This window comes from Lygodium microphyllum, chromosome 28 (genome assembly GCF_053477565.2).
Source record: "Lygodium microphyllum isolate KBCC chromosome 28, Lygodium_microphyllum_v1.1.10, whole genome shotgun sequence".
NCBI classification, from domain to species: Eukaryota; Viridiplantae; Streptophyta; class Polypodiopsida; order Schizaeales; family Lygodiaceae; genus Lygodium; species Lygodium microphyllum.
The window spans coordinates 76,675,220-76,696,082 of NC_141162.1; the positions used below are offsets into that span (position 1 = coordinate 76,675,220).

At 44.5% G+C, this 20,863-nt stretch overlaps 1 protein-coding gene and 1 long non-coding RNA gene across 6 annotated transcripts in view; one reads left to right on the top strand and one right to left on the bottom strand.

The window, feature by feature from the left end:
- LOC148011624 (uncharacterized) overlaps positions 1 to 20,863 on the top strand; it is a 191,696-nt gene that overhangs the window by 106,988 nt on the left and 63,845 nt on the right. The gene's annotated exons all lie outside the window — the stretch shown is intronic.
- LOC148011625 (uncharacterized) overlaps positions 1 to 20,863 on the bottom strand; it is a 228,271-nt gene that overhangs the window by 106,852 nt on the left and 100,556 nt on the right. For all 4 annotated transcript variants that reach the window (XM_087669890.1, XM_087669889.1, XM_087669888.1 and 1 more), the window contains 2 exons: positions 4,440 to 4,568; positions 4,269 to 4,334 (listed from right to left, as the gene is read on the bottom strand). In XM_087669890.1, coding sequence (XP_087526016.1) covers positions 4,269 to 4,334; positions 4,440 to 4,568 — 195 coding nt within the window. The remainder of the gene's footprint in view (positions 1 to 4,268; positions 4,335 to 4,439; positions 4,569 to 20,863) is intronic.

Below are 20,863 nucleotides of genomic sequence, written 5' to 3' on the forward strand. Positions count from 1 at the left end.
CATCAAGACCCTATTCAAATATTCTTTGAGCTATTATTAGGAGAACTAGTTGGAAACAAAGTAGATGTACTACAAGCTAGAGAAGCTTTTTTCAAATCCAAACTCTGTGATTCCAGATTATACAAAGAATACCCTGTATATATGAGAGAACTTATGTATGAAGGTCTTGGAGCTCATGACAACTCCATGAAAGAGCATCTAGTATGTTCTTTTTCAGAACCCATCCCTTTCTATTGTAAACAAAGAATGAAAAATGAAAACAGGGACTTTACTGATAGTGTTGGATAGATCATCCAAACTATCGAATAGACTATCAAAGAAGTTTGTCATCAACAAAAAATGACACAGCTGAACCGAAAGTTTCCACAATCTATATGCAAAAAAGCCTTATTTCCTTGAAGCAGATTTTGGATGTGACAGATGCCACTGTGATATTTCCACACACAGCTACTATAAAAGGAAGAACAACAGGGATCATCATCATCATCATCATCATCATCAAAAACCTGTGGCCAACAAGAATTGCAATCCTCAACTCCAAGTGACAATATACATCCAGTCAACCAAGTAAGGCCATCCCACACTAGAATCCACAAGCTAAATGCTTTAGATACAGGTGGACCTATTCCTAAAGTGTGTGTACATGTTAAAAACATGCCACAAATTTCTCTTTTTGTGGATGCATTATTGGATACAGGATCTTCATTGACAATAGTCCCCTATGAACTCTTTCCCAAAAATTGTATAAAGATTTCTACACCCATCATACTTGAGTTATCCAATAACAAAAAAATCACACTCATTCATGTAACACAGGCTTATTTACAGCTTGGAACAATCAAAGTACCAATAGAAATGCAACTTATGAAACAGATGAGGTATGACTTACTGATTGGTACAGACATCCTGCAACGTTTAGTGCCCTACACCTTTTGTGCCAGAAAGTTTACAATAACTTTCAAGGGTAAACAAGCTGACATGACACTACTCATAAAAATTGGAAGAACTGTTTACTCTATTACTGAAGCAAATGCCAAGGCCAAAGAAAGCTCAAGAGCTCAGTGGATAAAGACAGAATTGAAAAAACAAGAACAAGCTACAACACAAATACAAGAACATATAAAGACTTTCATGCATGATGACCCTATGATCTATCAGGAGAAAATATAAAATTTGCGGTATCCTTACCCATCCGGTCTAATGCAATTCCTACTAAAGCAGTTCATTCAGGCATGAAGGATGAAGACTTACACTTGTGCAAAGAAGAGATTCAGTCTCTACTGGCAAAAGGCTTAATAGAAACAACAAACTCACCATGGGCATGCCAAGGCTTTTACGTCAACAAGCATTCAGAACGAAAAAGGGGAAAAAAGAGATTAGTGATCAATTACAAACCATTGAATAAATATCTAATAGGACATGGCCATCCTATTCCTTTAAAAGATCTTCTTTTGAAAAGATTAAAAAAAGCCAATATCTTCAGCAAGTTTTATCTTAAATCAGGGTTTTGGCAATTACCTATAAAGAAAGAAGACATGTATAAAATCGCATTTTGTGTTCCTCATGGCCATTACCAATGGACAGTGCTATCCTTTGGAATCAAGATAGCCCCTACAAAGTTTCAAGAATGGAATGATTCCATTTTTGGCAAATATCCTTTTTACCTAACTTATATTGATGACATTCTTGTATTTTCAGAAATTGTGCAAGAAGATATAGAGCATATTTCCCAATTTGCAAAAGCAGTGGAAGAAGCATGAATAGTATTTTCACCTACTAAATCAGTGATGTTCCAAACATCAATAGAGTTTCTTGGTATAGAAACAAACCAAGGCAGCATAAAGCTTCAGGAGCATGTATTGACTAAAATCACAGACATGCTAGACACTTTCACTACAATAAAACAGCTTCAACAGTTCCTAGGCTATTTAAACTGGATCAATTCCTCTACTCCAAATATAGTCCATTACTCCTAGGAACTCTATCCTCTACTCAGAAAAGATAAATTCAAATGGAAACCTATGCATACAATTGCAGTCCAAAATATTAAGAAGATAATCCAAAATCTTCCTCCTCTCAGGTTGCCTACAGGTCTTCCATTGTTTTTGTATACAGATGCTTCTGACACTGGCTAGGGTGCTTGTCTTTGCGAAGAAGAATCGAAAGAGTTACATCCATGCAGATACGGCTCAGGAATCTTCTCCACAACTCAAAGAAACTACCCATCCTACCAAAGAGATTCTGGCAATGATCAAAGCAATCAAAACATTCAGAATCTTTATTGAATTTGTTCCCTTTACCATCCGCACTGACCTAAAACATGTGCGTGGATACCTCACTAAAACAGCACCCAATGAAATCGGAAATAAAAGATTATTAAGATGGTCACTCTTTTTCGATGCACTTGATGTGACTTTCGAATATCTTCCAGGTGTACAAAACAATTGCTGATCTACTATCCAGAAAGTCAACATAACCACTTTCTAAGTTACTGTACAATATTCCCTGCACCTTTATGATGTAAAGAAAATTTTTTAGAAACCAACTCATTACGCACTACCAGATGCCTTCTTATCCTCTTTAGAGTGGGAAAAACTCTACCCGAATTCCTGTAAAAGTGGGAAAACCCTTGCGCGGGAAAAATCCCAGTCCAGGAGCCTATATAAAGATCATCCATTCTCTAGTAAAATATATAGACATAGAGAAGAGTCAGAGAGAAGTCCAGAGTCGAGCCTTGTTTCCATGTACTCATTTCAAAGCATATAATACAGGGTTATCTTCTCACCATATCTTATTACTAGCAAGCAAGTTTTGTTATTCTTATAGTTTCTGTGTGCCCATCATTCCGTCATTCCGCTCCGCTCGTGCTCACTCTGCAGCATCAGGCTACTGTGCAACGATCTTACTATTCATGACAGCATCTCCTGAAGACTCTCCGATAAGATCTAGTGATGATGGGATGTGATAACCATATAATCTCATGAGCAGTGCCAATGGGGTGGAGCCTCCTAGCTCTACACAGCTGATTGCTTTGACAATCGCTACCATGGGTAGTCTTCTCTCAGTGGGGCAGATGATGAAAACTCTACCGGTGGCGGTGGGGCCTTGGAGAGGAAGTCTGTGAGTGTCTATTGCTTGCTACCATGTGTATTCATTGCTACTGCCCAAGGTTGGGTAAGTGGATCTATGTGCCTGCAGAGCTCCTAAAGATAGAGTCCCAGGGTTCTCTAATTTAAGGAATGCCATGATCTACTGAACAGGGCCACATCATGTTCCCATTTGTTGTTTCCAAGGCCTTGCTCTCTGATTGTCTCACTCTAGTTTAGAATGATGGAAATTTGATGGACTTGTTTATTAGGACTTCATGTATGGACAAATTCACCTTTACCATTCAAGATGGTGGACCCATCAAGCAAGAGGTTTTTACCCCGGTTTTCAGCTGACGGTTTTCTTTTCTGCGGGGGGGGGGGGGGGGGAGGAGAGAACTCTACTTTTCTCTCTTTCTTCTTCGGGGGGAGAGAACTCTACTTTTCTCTCTTTCTTCTTCTTTTTTTTATTATGATCCCCATCAGCCGAGGAGCCAAAATTGAAAGAGCTTGATGAGTTTTCCCTCTCTTTCTTCTTCTTCTTTTTATGATCTCCATCAGCAGAAGGGTAAGAATTGAAAGCGCTTGAGAAAGAAGTTGAATCAGAAGAAGAGTTTCAGATGCATCGTTTCTCTTTATTCTTGCTAGTACCCTCTTCTTCCATGACACACATTGACAATTGCCCGCTAAAACAAGGTTGAGAATGCCAATACTTGAAAGCCCCCTCCCACCACAACCAATGGTACACCAATTTGTGCAAATTGATGACACATGCAAACATTATCCTACATGCAGCTCCAGCAACCATGCAGAAGTGTAGAGAGATCTCTCCTCCCTACACAAAACATCTCAAAGAAAATTAGTGTATAGAAACCCATCATTAAGAAACCACTGAATGAAAGGCTTTTCATCACTGAAGTCATTACACATGTCTGGTAAATGCCATTCTCTTCTATTGACAAGCAGTGCCAGACAGAAAATGGCATGAGCAGAGACCACATTTATGTGACAAGAATAGCATAACTGATAGCAAGTCCTCAATACTGTCTAACTATTTTACATGCAGTAGCCTTACTTTAAAGGCCCAAAGAAAATGAATGGTTTCACCTTATCAATATTTGTGGTTTCCATTTAGATGCTGGAAAACAGAAGAATTTGATATTTTGAAGCAAGGAAGGCAACCTTGATTATTGCAACCAACTGGCTACATTGAAGCTGACTTGCTCCAAGCGCTTCTTCACCAACAGCCTGAATATTAAAAATAGAGAAACAAACAGCGTCTCATCTAAAGATCTTTTTGTTGTGCCATTTAACTCCAGCAGGAATAAATACATTTTCAAATCGCCCACTCACCTTCTCATCAGTAATAAATGCAAGCTGCTCAACCTTCTGTGCCAGATCTGCACGCAAACCAGCAATGACACAATCTTGTTCCTTCACAGTGGCTTGTAATCTTTCCACTTGGAGTTGCAGATTATCAACCTGGAATCTTGGATAAGCATGCAGACTAACTTAATAAGAAGGATAAAATCTTGCATTGGTCTGAATATTATGTATTTGTCTGGAAGTTATAGTTGATGATAAGGAACAAACGAGCAGTAAATCATATCAGGGAAGAAACCAAAATATCATGACTGAACAGACAAGAGTATCCAATCTTGATGTGAACTGAAAGCACAAGCCAACCCTCTACAATCTATACATATATGATAACTACTTAGGGTGAGTTTTAAATCGTAAGCCTCTCATCTGGAGCCGACCATGCAAAAGTAACATCTGAAGTAGGTTCCAGTAATGGTCTACCATGAGGGTCCAAACTTGCAACTTGTGGGTCTCAGGCAGCTGCCTTCAATATCATCCCCATCATGTAGCCTGCTCCCCCTCCCACCCATCGTTATTCTCCCCCCTGCCCTTGCTCCTTTGGCTCACTGTCTCACCATTTGATCATTACACATTCACCACGCTGCTCCTGCACCCACTTCCCTTCTTCTGACAAGGATCAGGAAAGCTGGGATCATGAAGAGGCAGCTCATAAGCATGTAAGAGCCCACTTAAGTGAGAAGGATCAGCAGGTTTAGAGTAAGATTCAAGAATATGGTGAAGTGGGATAATCATGCTCAAAAGGGTGAATTCTCTGAAGTAAGGGAGATGCAGGCAGCTAAAGCCCCTAGATTGCCAACAACGAACTAGTGGATCTCCTTTGGGGGAGCAAGTGTGGGTGGAACAGCAACACATCCTTGAGGTGCTCCCAGTGGGACCACTTCCGTATGTTGAAATTTGTATCTGTCAGCATGATGTTGGAGGTGATTGCTGATGCCATCACTCCAACCAATAGAACCTAGACTTGCAAGAGGGCACACAGCAGAACCAGGGAGATCAGAAAAACAAATATTGGTTGGAGGTGATTGCTGATGCCATCACTCCAACCAATAGAACCTAGACTTGCAAGAGGGCACACAGCAGAAGCAGGGAGATCAGAAAAACAAATATGATGAAGAGAGTGCTGCTGCAAATCCTTATCATGCATGGGTTTGAATGTGCCTGGGGGTGCTACAATGTAAAACACAGCTAGGGAAGAGCTAGGAGGGGAGAAGAGGGCTGATAATTAGATGAAGATGGATTGCACAAAGAGAATGGAGGAAGTAAAGGATGAGAATCACACTAAAAGATGCAAAACAAAACATGTCACTTGCTACTGCCTGTATTGGTGTGGACTGGTGGTATGTAAGGCCTCACTAGGATCCACCCTGCATACATGACACAACACAAGTCCTACAAGTGTGCAAATAAGCTTAAGGAAACAGACATTCTGATGACCTCCTAGCCAGAGTCAATGCAGGCTCACCCTCCAGCCGGGGGACCAACAACAGGTAGGTCAAACCTCTGCCACAAGAGCTCACATCCCATACTGCCAGCCCACACCAATATGAGTATGCTTGTCGATTTGCCAATGGTATTGAGTCCAAACATTTCCTCTAAAGAATCTAGCCATCCAACTCGTAATGCAATGCCTTCACAATGTTCACACTTACTAGACACTTTAACTAACCTTAACATGCCCCGAGCACGTTCACACTGCAGGACCATCGTTACTGTTACGTGTTCACACTTAGTGAACACTATATCCAATTCCCTTAGCAATCTATACATAGAGTTGAGGTGCTTCTTAGATTGATTCATCTTGATCTTTGTGAGCCAACATCCACTATTGCCTTGAACAGCACACTGTACTTCTTTTTTATAGTGGATGAGCACTCTAGATACATGTGGGTGTACTTTCTCAAGCATAAGTCCGATGCATTTACCTATTTCTCTGCTTGGGTGGTGTTGGTTCATAACTAGGCTGGTCATCGTGTAGGATGCATGAGTGATAGTGCTGGTGAGTTTACCTCCCATGAGTTTTCTGAGTTTCTACAAAAGCATGGTATCTCTTGTCAACTTACCTCTGCCAACTTCCCCTCTCAGAATGGAGTCCTAGAGCGTAGGAACCAAACTATCATAAACATGGCACACTCTTATGTTGTTCGTAGTAGAGTGGTCTGAGTGCCTTTGGGTCAAGGCTATTAACACTTCGGTGTATATCCTCAACCAATGCCCGACTGTGCCTGTCCCTGAAAGGACCTTGTATGATACATTTTATGGCTCTCGGCCTATCATTTTCCGCTTTAGAGTCTTTGGAAGTCATACATACATGCATACCTGTGATGATAAGATAGGAAAGCTCACTACCCGAGCTGATCTCCAGATTTTTGTAGATTACTCCTCCAAATTGAAGGCCTATATACCAAACTTTGTACCGTTTCCTCAGATTATTCCATCGCAGATAGTGCTTCTAAGATGGGTCTACTGCCCACTCCTAACCTTGTATTTTCTTCTGCTCCCAAGCCCCCTCTGCAAGACTTGTTACCTTGCTAGTATTACCGGTAGACCATATGGGATTCGGGGATCCTGCCACCGAATTCCACTCTAGAGGGTCCTAGAAGATCTGCATAGCTTGCACCTTAGGCTTCATTTATGCCACTATTTATAGCTAATTACATAGTGCATTCTAAGTCGGATACTTGGTAGGAGACTTTTCAACATCCCCAATGGTGAGAGACCATGGAAAAGGAGCTAGAGTGTATTGAGTGAAATGAGACTTGGACCTTGGTGGACCATCTGAGTCACGAGAAAGTCATCAGGACAAAGTAAACTTTTAGGAATAAGCTAAAAGTTGATGGAACTTTGGACAAGTAATAGAAGGCTCGCCTTGTAGTGCAAGGGTTTCAACAAAAGCAAAGCATTGAATATGAAAAGACCTTTGCTACTACTACGCGGTTGACAGCATTTGGTTATTTGGTTGCACTAGCCACTCACCATGGTTGGCTAATCTATCAAATGGATGTCAAAAGTCCCTTTCTAAATGGTAATCTAGAGAAGGAAGTCTATGTAGAGTAGCCACCTGGATTTTCTTCTACTGACTGGAATGATAAGGTCTTTCATTTTGTAGAAAGCTCTTTATGAGCTGAAGCAAGCACCAAGGTCTTTATTCTAGACGATAGATGAGTTCCTTCAAACTCATAAATGCCATTCCACCCCTTATGACCCAAACTTATATGCATGTATGCTCAAGAGGAGAGGTGTCAACTATTGTCTTATATGTCTATTTTGAGGCACATCGCTGTTGGGTATTTTACTCACGCCTTACTTACGCCTACGCTCATATGGGAGTGTCGGTGATCAGTAGCACACTGGGGCACTTTTTACTCTCGGTAGGAGAGGTTTTTTCCCCCAGACTTATGGTCTTATTATCGTATGTACTTATGTGCTTATGTTACACACATTTAGGCACTTAGTGTGTGTCGGGTGTGAACACCCCCCTACAACCCTAAGGTTTAAGGGTTGTACTTTGTACTTTTAGATTACACTCATTCAGTCTATTCACTTGGGTGTCGTGCTTCAACTCTGTCTCTCTCACTCTCACACTCTCTACTGAATCTGGCTGTATCTCGATCCTCTGCTCTCACATTTGGTATCAGAGCGGTCCTCAGTCAGTAGCCAGGAGTCCCCGCCAGTCTTGCCCCCGAGTCGCCAGCTCCAAACCTGCCCAGTTCTACCCTGCGCGCAGCACACAATCAACGCGCAACACTGCCCTGACCCAGCGCGCCACCAGCAGGAGCCGTCAATATCCCAGACGCGTCGCGTCAGCTGCAGGTGCTGACGTTTCTCAGCGCAGTCAGTTCGCCTGCAGTCGCCCGTCAGATCTCGCCCGTCAGCAGCTGCCCGTCAGACATCGCCCAGCCCGCCAGTCCGCACGCAGTCTTCGTCAGGACGACGCCCGTTTGACCATCGTCACCCGCCTGCCCGCCTGTCGCCATTTTTAAAAACTCCACGTCAGCTCGCGACTGCCCGCCTGCCCGCGTCAGACTCGCGACTCGCCTGCGCCGCCTGTCTAGTTCCACGTCAGCAGCTCGCGACGTGCGTCTGCTCTTCACGTCACCTGCCCTGTCCACACGCAGCTAGCCTGCCCGCCTGGCCGCGTCAACATCGCGACTGGTCAGCCCGCCAGACGACCACGTAAGATGCAATTTTTAAACAAATTTTTTTTTTAAAAATTTCAGCCCAAGACCAATTCTAGAAGCGGAGGGTCACACGCGGCAACACAGAACCAGTGCAGGGAAAAATTTCATGCAAATTTTTAGACAGGATCGTTAGACATTTTGGGGCTTTTGTGTATTTGGAGGACAGATGCATTTAAACTGCTGATACAGTCACAGAACAACTGTTTTTGACAGAAATTTTGGCAAAAATTTTGGGGATTTATTCATAACAGTGTTGCATTGCACTGTTTGCACCTTGGGAAGCATGCAGTAAAAGACAGTTTTCTGACAGAGTACGCCCTTGCACATCAATTGCAGAAACGTATTTGCTGCAATTTCTGGAAATTTGCAGATTTCCAGTTCGTACTGCTTTGACATTACTCATTTTGTCTTTGGAAATTTGTCATCATGGCAAATCAGGGAGGTGATGTTTTTACGTAAGTATCCAAGGAGGACAGACTGGACGGAAACAACTATTCCCTTTGGTCATTTATGATGAAAAATGTATTAGTGGCCAAGAATTTATGGGATTATGTCAGTGGAGAGGAAACTCGGCCGGGAGTTGTAGCTCCCGCTACTCCTCCTCCCCATGGCGCACATGGACAATGGGGACCTCAGCCCGCTCCACCTCAGCCACTTCCTCCAAGAACTGCAGCTCAAAAAGCTTGGGATACCCATGATGCACAGGCCTTGTCGCTGATTGCTCTGGCAGTTCAGCGGTCCATCATACCTCATATCCGTTCGGCATCTTCTTCACGAGATGCATGGTTGACTTTGGAGCATATGTTTGTAGGAAAAAATGAGACACGGATCTCTTTTTTGAAGAAAGAGTTGGAAACTCTGAAGATGCATGAAGGTGATTCTATGCAGGATCACTTAAACAAGATTCAGGACTTGAGGGAGCAGCTCATGAATGTAGATGAGTATTTTTCGGATGCACAGTTGATATCCACCACCTTGAATTCCCTACCTCCTTCGTACTTGTCTTTTCATACTGCATTGAACCTCACAATGAGGATTGCTGAGCACCCACTCACTTTTATTTAGCTGGTTAGCTTGCTTCTAGAGGAGGAGCAAACACGGAAAAATAGTGGTGTGGATGCTATAGTCTCTGAGCAGGCTTTTGTGGCAAGACAGAAAGGCAAGAACAGCAAGGTGAAAAATGCTCCACAGAGTTCTGGCACTTCAGACACATCGCAGAATCACTCACAAGGAGGGACGCAAGCAAAGAAAGGAAAATGTCATTATTGTAAGAAGCCCGGCCACTATATCACGGAGTGCAGAAAGCGCATTGCCAAAGAGAAGAAAAAGGAGTCAGGAATGTCTGTTTCTACTACTCCTTCCACTGCTAGTGAGTCCGCGTCCTTTGTTGTGGACCGGGACTATTGTTTTTACACTTGCAGTTATGATATCTCTTGGGCCGATAGAGCACTTAGCTCTACAGAGGATGTAGACACTTGGTTCTTTGACAGTGGTGCTTCTAGATATATCACATCTCGCAGAGATTTGTTTGCTTCAGTTAGTGCACCTCCCGTTGGGAAATCGGTACAGTGTGCCAATAATGCATCATACCCTGTTCGTGGTATTGGGGAGATTCAGCTCACAGCCATTGATGGCTCTATTCTCCGCCTGCAGGATGCTTTGTTTGTGCTTGGAATAAAGAAGAATTTGCTTTCCATTTCTTCTTTGGCACGTTGTGGTATGCAGGTCACTTTTGATGATGACCGTTGCATGGTTCGAGAAAAAGAATGCATGACATTGGTCTTGACAGGATCTTTGTGTCATGGTTTATATGAGTTGGATGCTCTTTCAGTAGATCAGTCAGCATACTTGACATCCACTCTTACTCCTGCTATGATACAGGCGGAGTTATGGCATGCTCGTTTAGGGCATGTAAACTTTGGCAGCTTGATGCTTTTACAGCGTACTCAGATGCTGGATGGCTTACCTCTCTTGGAGAGACCTCCTGAGCACTTATGCGAGGGATGCATTTTGGGAAAAATGCATCGTTTCTCATTTCCTCGTGATGTTGTTTTAAGGGCAACAACCAGATTGGAGTTGGTGCATTCAGATGTTTGTGGGCCTATGCAGACCATGTCATTGGGTGGTTGTTATTATTTTGTGACATTCATTGATGACTTCACACGTTTTTGCTGGGTCTATTGTTTGAAAAAGAAATCAGAAGTGTATGATGCATTTTTGGCTTTCAGTGCACTTGTTGAAAACCAATCTGGATGCCACATTAAGACTCTCCGTTCGGACCGAGGGGGGGAATACATGTCCTCTATGCTGAATTCTTTTTTGCAGCAGAAGGGCATAGTACATCAATATACTACAGCTTATACTCCACAACAGAATGGGGTAGCAGAGAGAAAAAATCGGTCACTCATAGAGATGGCCAGATGTATGCTGAAGGCAAAGAGCTTGCCTCATAGTTTTTGGATGGAAGCAGTCATGTGTGCTTGCCATATTTTGAACAGATGCCCTACCAGAAGCCAGTTGAGGCGTGCTGAGTTAGGAGGTAAGGGAGTTTTGAAGTGTGCTGAGGTAGGAGGGAAGAAGGAAGACTCGTCTAGCCCAGCGAGTATAAAAGAACTAGCGCCATGTAAGCTATATTATGCGGATGAGGAGAAAGAAGAAGAGGATGTTTTGAGATGTGTTGGAGTAGGGGAGGAGAAGGAAGACTCGTTTGGCCCAGCGAGTATAAATGAACTGGAGCCTTGTATTTCACTGTTTTTGAGTTGTGTTGAAGAAGAGGAGGTGAAGGGAGACTCGTCTAGCCCAGCGAGTATAAACGAACTGGAGCCCCGTATTTTACTAAGTAGTGATAATGAGTTGAAGAGAGGTAAAGTAGATAAGGAGTTATGTAGAGATGGCGTGAGAAGGAAAGTAGGAGTAGGAGAGGAGAAGGAAGGCTCGTCCGGCCCAGCGAGCATAATCGAACTGGGACCATCTTGTATGCTAAGTAGGAATGTGGAGGTATGTATAGGAGTAGGGAAGGGTAAGGAGGACTCGTCGGGGCCAGCGAGTATAAACGAACTGGTGCCTTGCGTTTTGTTTGAAGCTGAGTCGAAGATGAAGAGTGGTGCTGAAGTGAAGAGCAGTGGTGAAGAGGAAGTGAAGGTGGACTCGTCGGGGCCAGCGAGTATAAACGAACTGGTGCCTTGTGTTTTTTCGGATGCGGATGAGAAGCGGAAGATTGAGGATGGGGAAGACTCCTTGCGCCGGGAGGATAAACGAACGGGCAACCCTTGTGCTAAGCTCGTGAGCCGCGAGGGTAAACGAATGGCCGGATGTGTTGAGGATGGGGAAGACTCCTTGCGCCGGGAGGATAAACGAACGGGCAACCCTTGTGTGAAGCTCGTGAGCCGCGAGGGTAAACGAATGGCCGGGTGTGTTGAGGAGGATGGAGAGGAGCTCGTTAGCCGCGAGGGTAAAAGAATGGCTTTGTGTGATGAGGAAGGCTCCTTGCGCCGGGAGGGTAAACGAATGGTTGCATGTTGGGTGAAGAAGGAGAGGAAGAGGAGAGTTGAGGTAGAGAGGAGTAGTGTGGAGGAGAGGAGGAAGCGTGTTGGAGAGGAAGGAAGTGTTGAGAAGAAGAAGAGAAGGAAGATATGGAAACCAAAGAACTTTTCATCTGTCTATGGGGCAAAGGAGGAGACAAGCTTGTCGAATCCAATGCCCCTTGAATCCGAATCGGCTAGCAGGCCACAGCGGGTTAGCTTTCGCAAGAAAGTGAAGTCCCCCTGCTGCGAAACCGAGGAGGAGTTAACTTGTGCATCAATGGCTGATTCCGAGGGTGCAAAGCCCTCATGCAGCAAGCGAGGAGCAACGGCCGATTCTGAGGGTAACAGACCCTCACGCGGCATAAAGATTGGGAGTGCTGGGGAGCTCCGAGTGTGGTCCAACCATGGCAAGTGCGTCTTCAGGAGGCGAACCCAAGTGGTGAGTTTCAGGGAGGCACATGAGTCAAGGAAACCCACGTGCGCAGTCAAGCCCATTCTGGTCTCTGGGCCTAAGGGATGCAACCATCTTGGCGGAATCAAAGTGGTCGAAAGACTACGAGATGAAACCAAGGAGGAGGCAGGGAGGCTTCACACTCCTATGAGTTCCATTGAGATCCGGCTCTTCAAGGAGCAAGTAATGAAGGAGGGGGCGAGGTGTGAAGGCTTAGCTCCCGCGCGCGCTGTCAAGACGGATCCGGGCATGTTCAGGCCCATTTCTGAAGCAAAGCGAGGCGTGGTGGCCCCTCACCGAGAGTTGCTTGAGCAGATGGGAACCTTCTTGTTTTTTCAGGCCACATAGGGCCAGTTCGACGTGACTACGGCGGGGGACATAACCTTCGCAATGCAAGCCCAAAGGTTCAACGCTATGCAATGGACCCGACAGGCTTTCATGTTCTGCGTAGAGATTGATCTGGCCATCAAGGGCCTGAAATTTCAAGTGGGCGTGGCATGTACGGATAGATCTAGAGCCTGCCTTCTTTTCTTGCGCATGATACAGTCAGATCTGGGCAACAGAGGCCCGAAGGTGATCGCAGCGAGGGAAATGGCCCTCACACTCCAGGCGCGGCGGTTTGATGCAACCCATCAGGTCGTCACGAGCTGGCCAGGCGCTCTAACTCTCCAGTCCAACCAGGGTCCGTACTCTCATCCTATCCTTCGGCCGGGGCAAACTTCAAGAAGGGTGGGGGCATTAGATGCGGGAGACTCGAATCTCTCGCGACAGGCTAAGCGACGTGCACCTTTCGGGCGCGTCGTGCGGGCTGTTCCTGGCACACGTGCTCCTCGTGCAGCTCAGTCCAACGGAAAACTTCCCCAGATCTTCTTCAAGCTAACTCTAAGTGGGTTCAAAGAGTGTGCCGCAACGTGGGGAAGAATTCCAAGCATCCTAAGTGCTCCCCTTGCAGGTCAGTCCAACAGAAGACTTCCCCAAATCCAACTCAAGCATAACAAAGTTCAGTTCAAGGTGTGCGCTGCAACGCGGGGAAGGATTCTAGACGCGAGTGAAATGGACCTCACGCGAAGGGCCAAACGGCATGCTGCTTCCCAGCAGGTCGAGTGGTTTTCTTCAAAAAGAGCTTCATGTCAGATTCGTGCCTCCAAGGGCACAAAGAGAACAGCCAGAGGAAAAGGGCGCGCGTCACTGAAGATTCGGACGATGAAGGTCCAACTCTTTTCAAGGGGAGGTGCGTTCAAGGCAAAACGCACCTCTTACACTTTCTTCATCGGCAATGAAATGCAAGATCTCGCCAACGAGGGCCTTCTTCCGCAAGGTGTCATTGCCTGGACCCTTGCATTCTGGGCTTGGCATTCAGAGTGAAAGCTGCTTGCTAAGTCCTTAGTCCACAGGCAGCTCGGCGCGCTCAAGCTTCTTGGCCTAAGTTGGAGCATGGGTGCACAACATGTCTTCGACTGGGTTACCCTCCATTCTGTGCTTGTAAATTTAGGTCAGCAGGTGGATGGGTTGATGTGCACAATAAAGTCTCTTTCACAATTCTGCCTAAGTCCCATTCCACTCCACAGTTGTAAATTGAGTCAGTGGGTGGAATGCAAGAAGTATGAAAAGTCCATGTTTCACGTTTGTAAATAGAGTCAGTGAGCATGGCACCTAGCGGGTAGACACTGGCCGCCTTGATAGTGAGGCGTGTTAAGACCCCCGACGATAAATATGAGTCTGAGTCATCTTGCAATTTTCAAAGGCCAGTAAGTTGTGCCTCCCCCACTCGATGTGGTCATCGAGTTTTTTCAAGGGGAGGTGTGTATGAGGGAGTACTCCTTGTAGCTCCCTCACCCACGGTTTGGGCGTCGTGTTGATGCGCGTTGATAGCTCCACCCACCCTCCGTGACATGGTCCCTTGCTGAGCCCGTGCAAGCTTGTAAATGCTTTCTATCTATGAATATGACTTGAAGCCCCCAAGATGGGCCCTTTGGTAAACCTCGCGTCGTGTTCCAAGCCTTGAAGACCATCACACCATTTGAGGCTTGGAACAACCGTAAACCTTCTGTTGGTCACTTTCGTACCTTTGGGTGTCTTGCCTATGCCCACATTCCACAGGTACTTAGAAGAAAATTGGACAACAAGGCTGTTAAGTGCATTTTTATGGGATATAGCAATGAGAGCAAAGGCTACAGACTCTATGATCCCGTTACTAAGAAGGTTTTTGTCAGCAGGGATGTTGCTTTTGATGAAAAATCAGAATTATCCTTGGCTGGTTTGGACACATATCAGGCTGCCCGTGATGTTTTTGAAGGGCTGCTGCCCATTACTTTTGGTGATTCAGCTGGAGGTTCACAGAATGAACCTAATGTTCAGCCAGCTGCTCCTATGGAAAGTGCAGAAATTCAGCCATTGGCTGATCGGAATACTCAGCATAATGCTGAAACAGAAATTCAGCAAGAGCTTGCACACAGCCAGGATGCTAGACAGCTACCTAGATGGTATTTGCAGACTATGCAAGATAGTCCTTTGGATGCACTCATGGCTGGTCGTACTAGAAGGCAAACTCGTTTGCATGATTCAGCACATACTATGGAGTTTATTATGGCAGCAAGTACTTTTGATAATGAAGAGCCTGAATGTTATGAGGATGCACAACACAGTGTGCATTGGAAGGCAGCCATGCAAGCTGAATTAGATTCTATTACTAAGAATCACACTTGGGATTTGGTGTCCTTGCCATTTGGGAAGAAAGCCATTGGAACAAAATGGGTCTACAAATTGAAAAGAAAAGCAGATGGATCCATTGATAAATACAAGGCACGGCTGGTAGCTAAAGGCTACGCACAGAAAAAGGGCATTGATTATGAGGAGACATTTGCTCCTACTTCCCGTATGACGACCATCAGGTCTATGATTGCTTTGGCTGCACATTATGGTTGGACAGTTCATCAACTAGATATCAAGACTGCATTTTTGCATGGGGAACTTCAGGAGGAAGTTTATGTACAGCAGCCCATTGGTTTTGCAGTTGAAGGCTCAGAACATTTGGTATGCAAGCTCAAAAAGGCACTATATGGTTTAAAACAAGCTCCTAGAGCTTGGTATGAAAAGATAGATGCTTTCTTGCTTGGTCAGGGGTTTCTAAACAGTTGATCTGAGTCTACCCTTTACGTATGTAAAGAAGGGGGATCTATGCTGATTTTATGTCTTTATGTTGATGACCTTTTGCTCACTGGAACACATGCTGATCAGATTTCAGCATTCAAACAAAATTTGCAGCAAACTTTTGACATGTCTGACTTGGGAGTTTTGCATTACTACTTGGGCATCCAGTTCATACATACTGCTCGAGGTATTGGGTTATCACAGTCAAGGTATATTGGGCAGCTTCTTGAGAAGTTTGGCTTACAGGATTGCAAGCCAGTTTGTACTCCCATGGAACCTGGACTGAAACTGTCATTACATGATGACAGTGATTTGTTTGATATACATACATATGCTCCTGCAGTTGGATGCCTTATCTATCTATGCAATACTAGGCCGGACATACAGTTTGCAGTTTCAGCCTTGAGCAGGTATATGCATCAGCCACGTATGTCACATTGGCAAGCTGTCAAGCGTGTTTTCCGCTACTTGTAAGGTACTCGTTCTCTTGGGTTGCTTTATGCCAAGGGGGGACCACTACATTTACATGCTTACAGTGATTCTGATTGGGCTGGTGATTATGATACACGTCACTCTACTATTGGCAATTGTTTCTTTCTTGGTACTTCTTGCATTTCTTGGCTTAGCAAGAAACAATCCACTGTTGCCACATCATCATGTGAAGCTGAATACAAGGCAGCTTTCACCACCACAGTTGAATGCGTATGGCTTAGACGCTTGCTAGCTGATTTGGATGTATCTGTTACTGAGCCTACTCCTTTGTTCACTGACAGTCAGAGTGCCATTGCAGTGGCACGGAACCCAATGTTTCATGCTCGCACGAAACACATTGAGATTCACTATCACTTTGTCAGAGAGAGGCTACATGCAGGTGATATCAGCCTTGTCTATTGTCCTACCACCCGTAATGTGGCAGACATCTTCACCAAAGCTCTTCCTCGTGACAAATTTGAAGCATTTCGCGATGCTTTAAATTTGATATCCTTTGGTGGCGGATGATCCTTGTACTCTTGATCACTCTTCACTCCAGGGGGGTTTGTTGGGTATTTTACTCACGCCTTACTTACACCTACGCTCATATGGGAGTGTCGGTGATCAGTAGGACACTGGGGCACTTTTTACTCTCGGTAGGAGAGGTTTTTTCCCCCAGACTTATGGTCTTATTATCGTATGTACTTATGTGCTTATGTTACACACATTTAGGCACTTAGTGTGTGTCGGGTGTGAACACCCCCCTACAACCCTAAGGTTTAAGGGTTGTACTTTGTACTTTTAGATTACACTGATTCAGTCTATTCGCTTGGGTGTCGTGCTTCAACTCTGTCTCTCTCACTCTCACACTGTCTACTGAATCTGGCTGTATCTCGATCCTCTACTCTCACAATCGCCAGAGCAAAGATTGATGATATGAAGGAAACCAGATCAATGTACAGGTTTCACACAAGAGCTTCTTTCTGGACTCAATCTGGTGACAAGGTTAAAAGAGGATTTTTCCACACTATAGGGCCAAAACATTCTAGACAGGGTGTTAGGAGACTAGGAGAGCAAATGGATTCATTGCATAGGCCCCCTTGGAGGCGAGATAGGTGGCTACACAATATGGTAGAGCACAGAAAAGGTGATCACAAACAGGATGAATAGATACTTGATGGCCCTTTTTACAGAGGAGGAGGTGCAGAAGGTGCTTCTAGCATTGCCCTCAGACAAGCGTCCAAATAAGCTCTTTTTTTGAGCTATTAGGATCTCATTAGTGTAGGCCTCATCTCAGCTTTCTAGGGAATCATGGCACCAAGGGTCATACTGGAGAGACTTTTTGAGGGATTGACACACCTCATTTCCAAAGGAAGTGCTACATTTGAGATGACAAACCTCAGTTTGTTGTCTTACTTTTTGGGGATGGAGGTGGCTCGATCTAGGGGATGTATTCTTGTTCCACAACAAAAGTACACTCTTCAATTGGTGGATCAGTATCACCACCATAAAAAACGGTTTGTGGCTACACCTATTGATCTAACTACCCATTTATCTACAACTACTCTAGGTCATCCCTTCGACAAGCATACCTATAGATTTGCAGTAGGGAACTTCTTTGATTAATTCATACTAGGCTAGATTTAGCATACTTGGTTAGTTTGTTGAGTCAGTATTTCACTGCACCTAGGATATCCCATTGGATTGTTTGTCTTCATCTTTTAAGATATTTACTGTGTACCTATTCTTATGGAAAAACTTACGGTTCTGGTTTATGTTTCCAAGGGTACACGGACTCTAATTGGGCAAGGCATCCTGACACCCGGCGTTCGCATGGCAGCTTCATCTTTATATTGGGTACAACTCCCATCTCAGCTATGAGCAGGAGATGGTGGCACCTTCCACAACCGAGGCTCAGTATTAGGCTCTCTTTGATGGTATCCCCATGTCCATCTACCTAAGGAACTTACTGGCAATGCTTCAATTTCCATGTGCTGCAACAACCAGAGTGTGATTGCACTAGTTGGTAACCCCATTATCGAGAGAGAGAGAGAGAGAAAGAGAGGGCGCTCGTGCTCTGCTTGTCCTATGGGTGTCCGAATCTGCCTCGCGCACTGCCTAAGCCCTTCTGTCTTGTGAGAGCAGAGGATCGAGGTACAGCTAGGATTCAGTAGACAGTGTGAGAGTGAGAGACAGAGTTGAAGCAGGACACACAAGAGAATCTACTGAATGAGTGTAACCTGAAAGTACAAAGTACAACCCTTAAACCTTAGGGTTGTAGGGGGTGTTCACACCCGACGCACAGTAAGTGCCCAAATGTGTGTAACATAAGCACATAAGTACATACGACAATAAGACCATAAGTCTGGGGGAAAAAACCTCTCCTACCGAGAGTAAAAAGTGCCCCAGTGTCCTACTGATCACCGACACTCCCATATGAGCATAGGCGTAAGTAAGGCGTGAGTCAAATACCCAACAAACCCCCCTGGAGTGAAGAGTGATCAAGAGTACAAGGATTATCCGCCACCAAAGGATATCAAATTTAAAGCATCTCGAAATGCTTCAAATTTGTCACGAGGAAGAGCTTTGGTGAAGATGTCTGCCACATTATCAGTGGTAGGACAATAGACAAGGCTGATATCTCCTGCATGTAGCCTCTCTCTGACAAAGTGATAGTGAATCTCAATGTGTTTCGTGTGAGCATGAAACACTGGGTTCCGTGCCACTGCAATGGCACTCTGACTATCAGTGAACAATGGAGTAGGCTCAGTAACAGATACATCCAAATCAGCTAGCAAGCGTCTAAGCCATACGCATTCAACTGTGGTAGTGAAAGCTGCCTTGTATTCAGCTTCACATGACGATGTGGCAATAGTGGATTGTTTCTAAGCCAAGAAATGCAAGAAGAGCCAAGAAAGAAACAATTGCCACTAGTGGAGTGACGTGTATCATAATCACCAACCCAATCAGAATCACTGTAAGCATGTAACTGCAGTGGTTCCCCTTTGGCATAAAGCAACCCAAGAGAAGGAGTACCCTGCAAGTAGCGAAAAACACGCTTGACAGCTTGCCAATGTGACATACGTGGCTGATGCATATACCTGCTTAAAGCTGAAACTGCAAACTGTATGTCCGGCCTAGTATTGCATAGATAGATAAGACATCCAATTGCAAGAGCATATGTATGTATATCAAACAAATCACTGTCATCATGTAATGACAGTTTCAGTCCAGGTTCCATGGGAGTACAAACTGGCTTGCAATCCTGTAAGCCAAACTTCTCAAGAAGCTGCCCAATATACCTTGACTGTGATAACCCAATACCTCGAGCATTATGTATGAACTGGATGCCCAAGTAGTAATGCAAAACTCCCAAGTCAGACATGTCAAAAGTTTGCTGCAAATTTTGTTTGAATGCTGAAATCTGATCAGCATGTGTTCCAGTGAGCAAAAGGCCATCAACATAAAGACATAAAATCAGCATAGATCCCCCTTCTTTACATACGTAAAGGGTAGACTCAGATGAGCTGTTTAGAAACCCCTGACCAAGCAAGAAAGCATCTATTTTTTCATACCAAGCTCTAGGAGCTTGTTTCAAACCATATAGTGCCTTTTTGAGCTTGCATACCAAATGTTCTGAGCCTTCAATTGCAAAACCAATGGGCTGCTGTACATAAACTTCCTCCTGAAGTTCCCCATGTAAAAATGCAGTCTTGATATCTAGCTGATGCACTGTCCAACCATAATGTGGAGCCAAAGCAATCATAGACCTGATGGTCGTCATACGGGAAGTAGGAGCAAATGTCTCCTCATAATCACTGTCCTTTTTCTGTGCGTAGCCTTTAGCTACCAGCCGTGCCTTGTATTTATCAATGGATCCATCTGCTTTTCTTTTCAATTTGTAGACCCATTTCGTTCCAATGGCTTTCTTTTCAAATGGCAAGGACACCAAATCCCAAGTTTGATTCTTAGTAATAGAATCTAATTCAGCTTGCATAGCTGCCATCCAATGCACACCGTGTTGTGCATCCTCATAACATTCAGGCTCTTCATTATCAAAAGTACTTGCTGCCATAATAAACTCCATGGTATGTGCTGAATCATGCAAACGAGTTTGCCTTCTAGTACGACCAGCCATGGGTGCATCCAAAGGACTATCTTGCATAGTCTGCAAATACCATCTAGGTAGCTGTCTAGCATCCTGGCTGTGTGCAAGCTCTTGCTGAATTTCAGTTTCAGCATCATGCTGAATATTCCGATCAGCCAATGCTGAATTTCTGCACTTTCCATAGGAGCAGCTGGCTGAACATTAGGTTCATTTTGTGAACTTCCAGCTGAATCACCAAAAGTAATGGGCAGCAGCCCTTCAAAAACATCACGGGCAGCCTGATATGTGTCCAAACCAGCCAAGGATAATTCTGATTTTTCATAAAAAACAGCATCCCTGCTGACAAAAACCTTCTTCGTAACGGGATCATAGAGTCTGTAGCCTTTGCTCTCATTGCTATATCCCATAAAAATGCACTTAACAGCCTTGTTGTCCAATTTTCTTCAAAGTACCTGTGGAATATGGGCATAGGCAAGACACCCAAAGGTACGAAAGTGACCAACAGAAGGTTT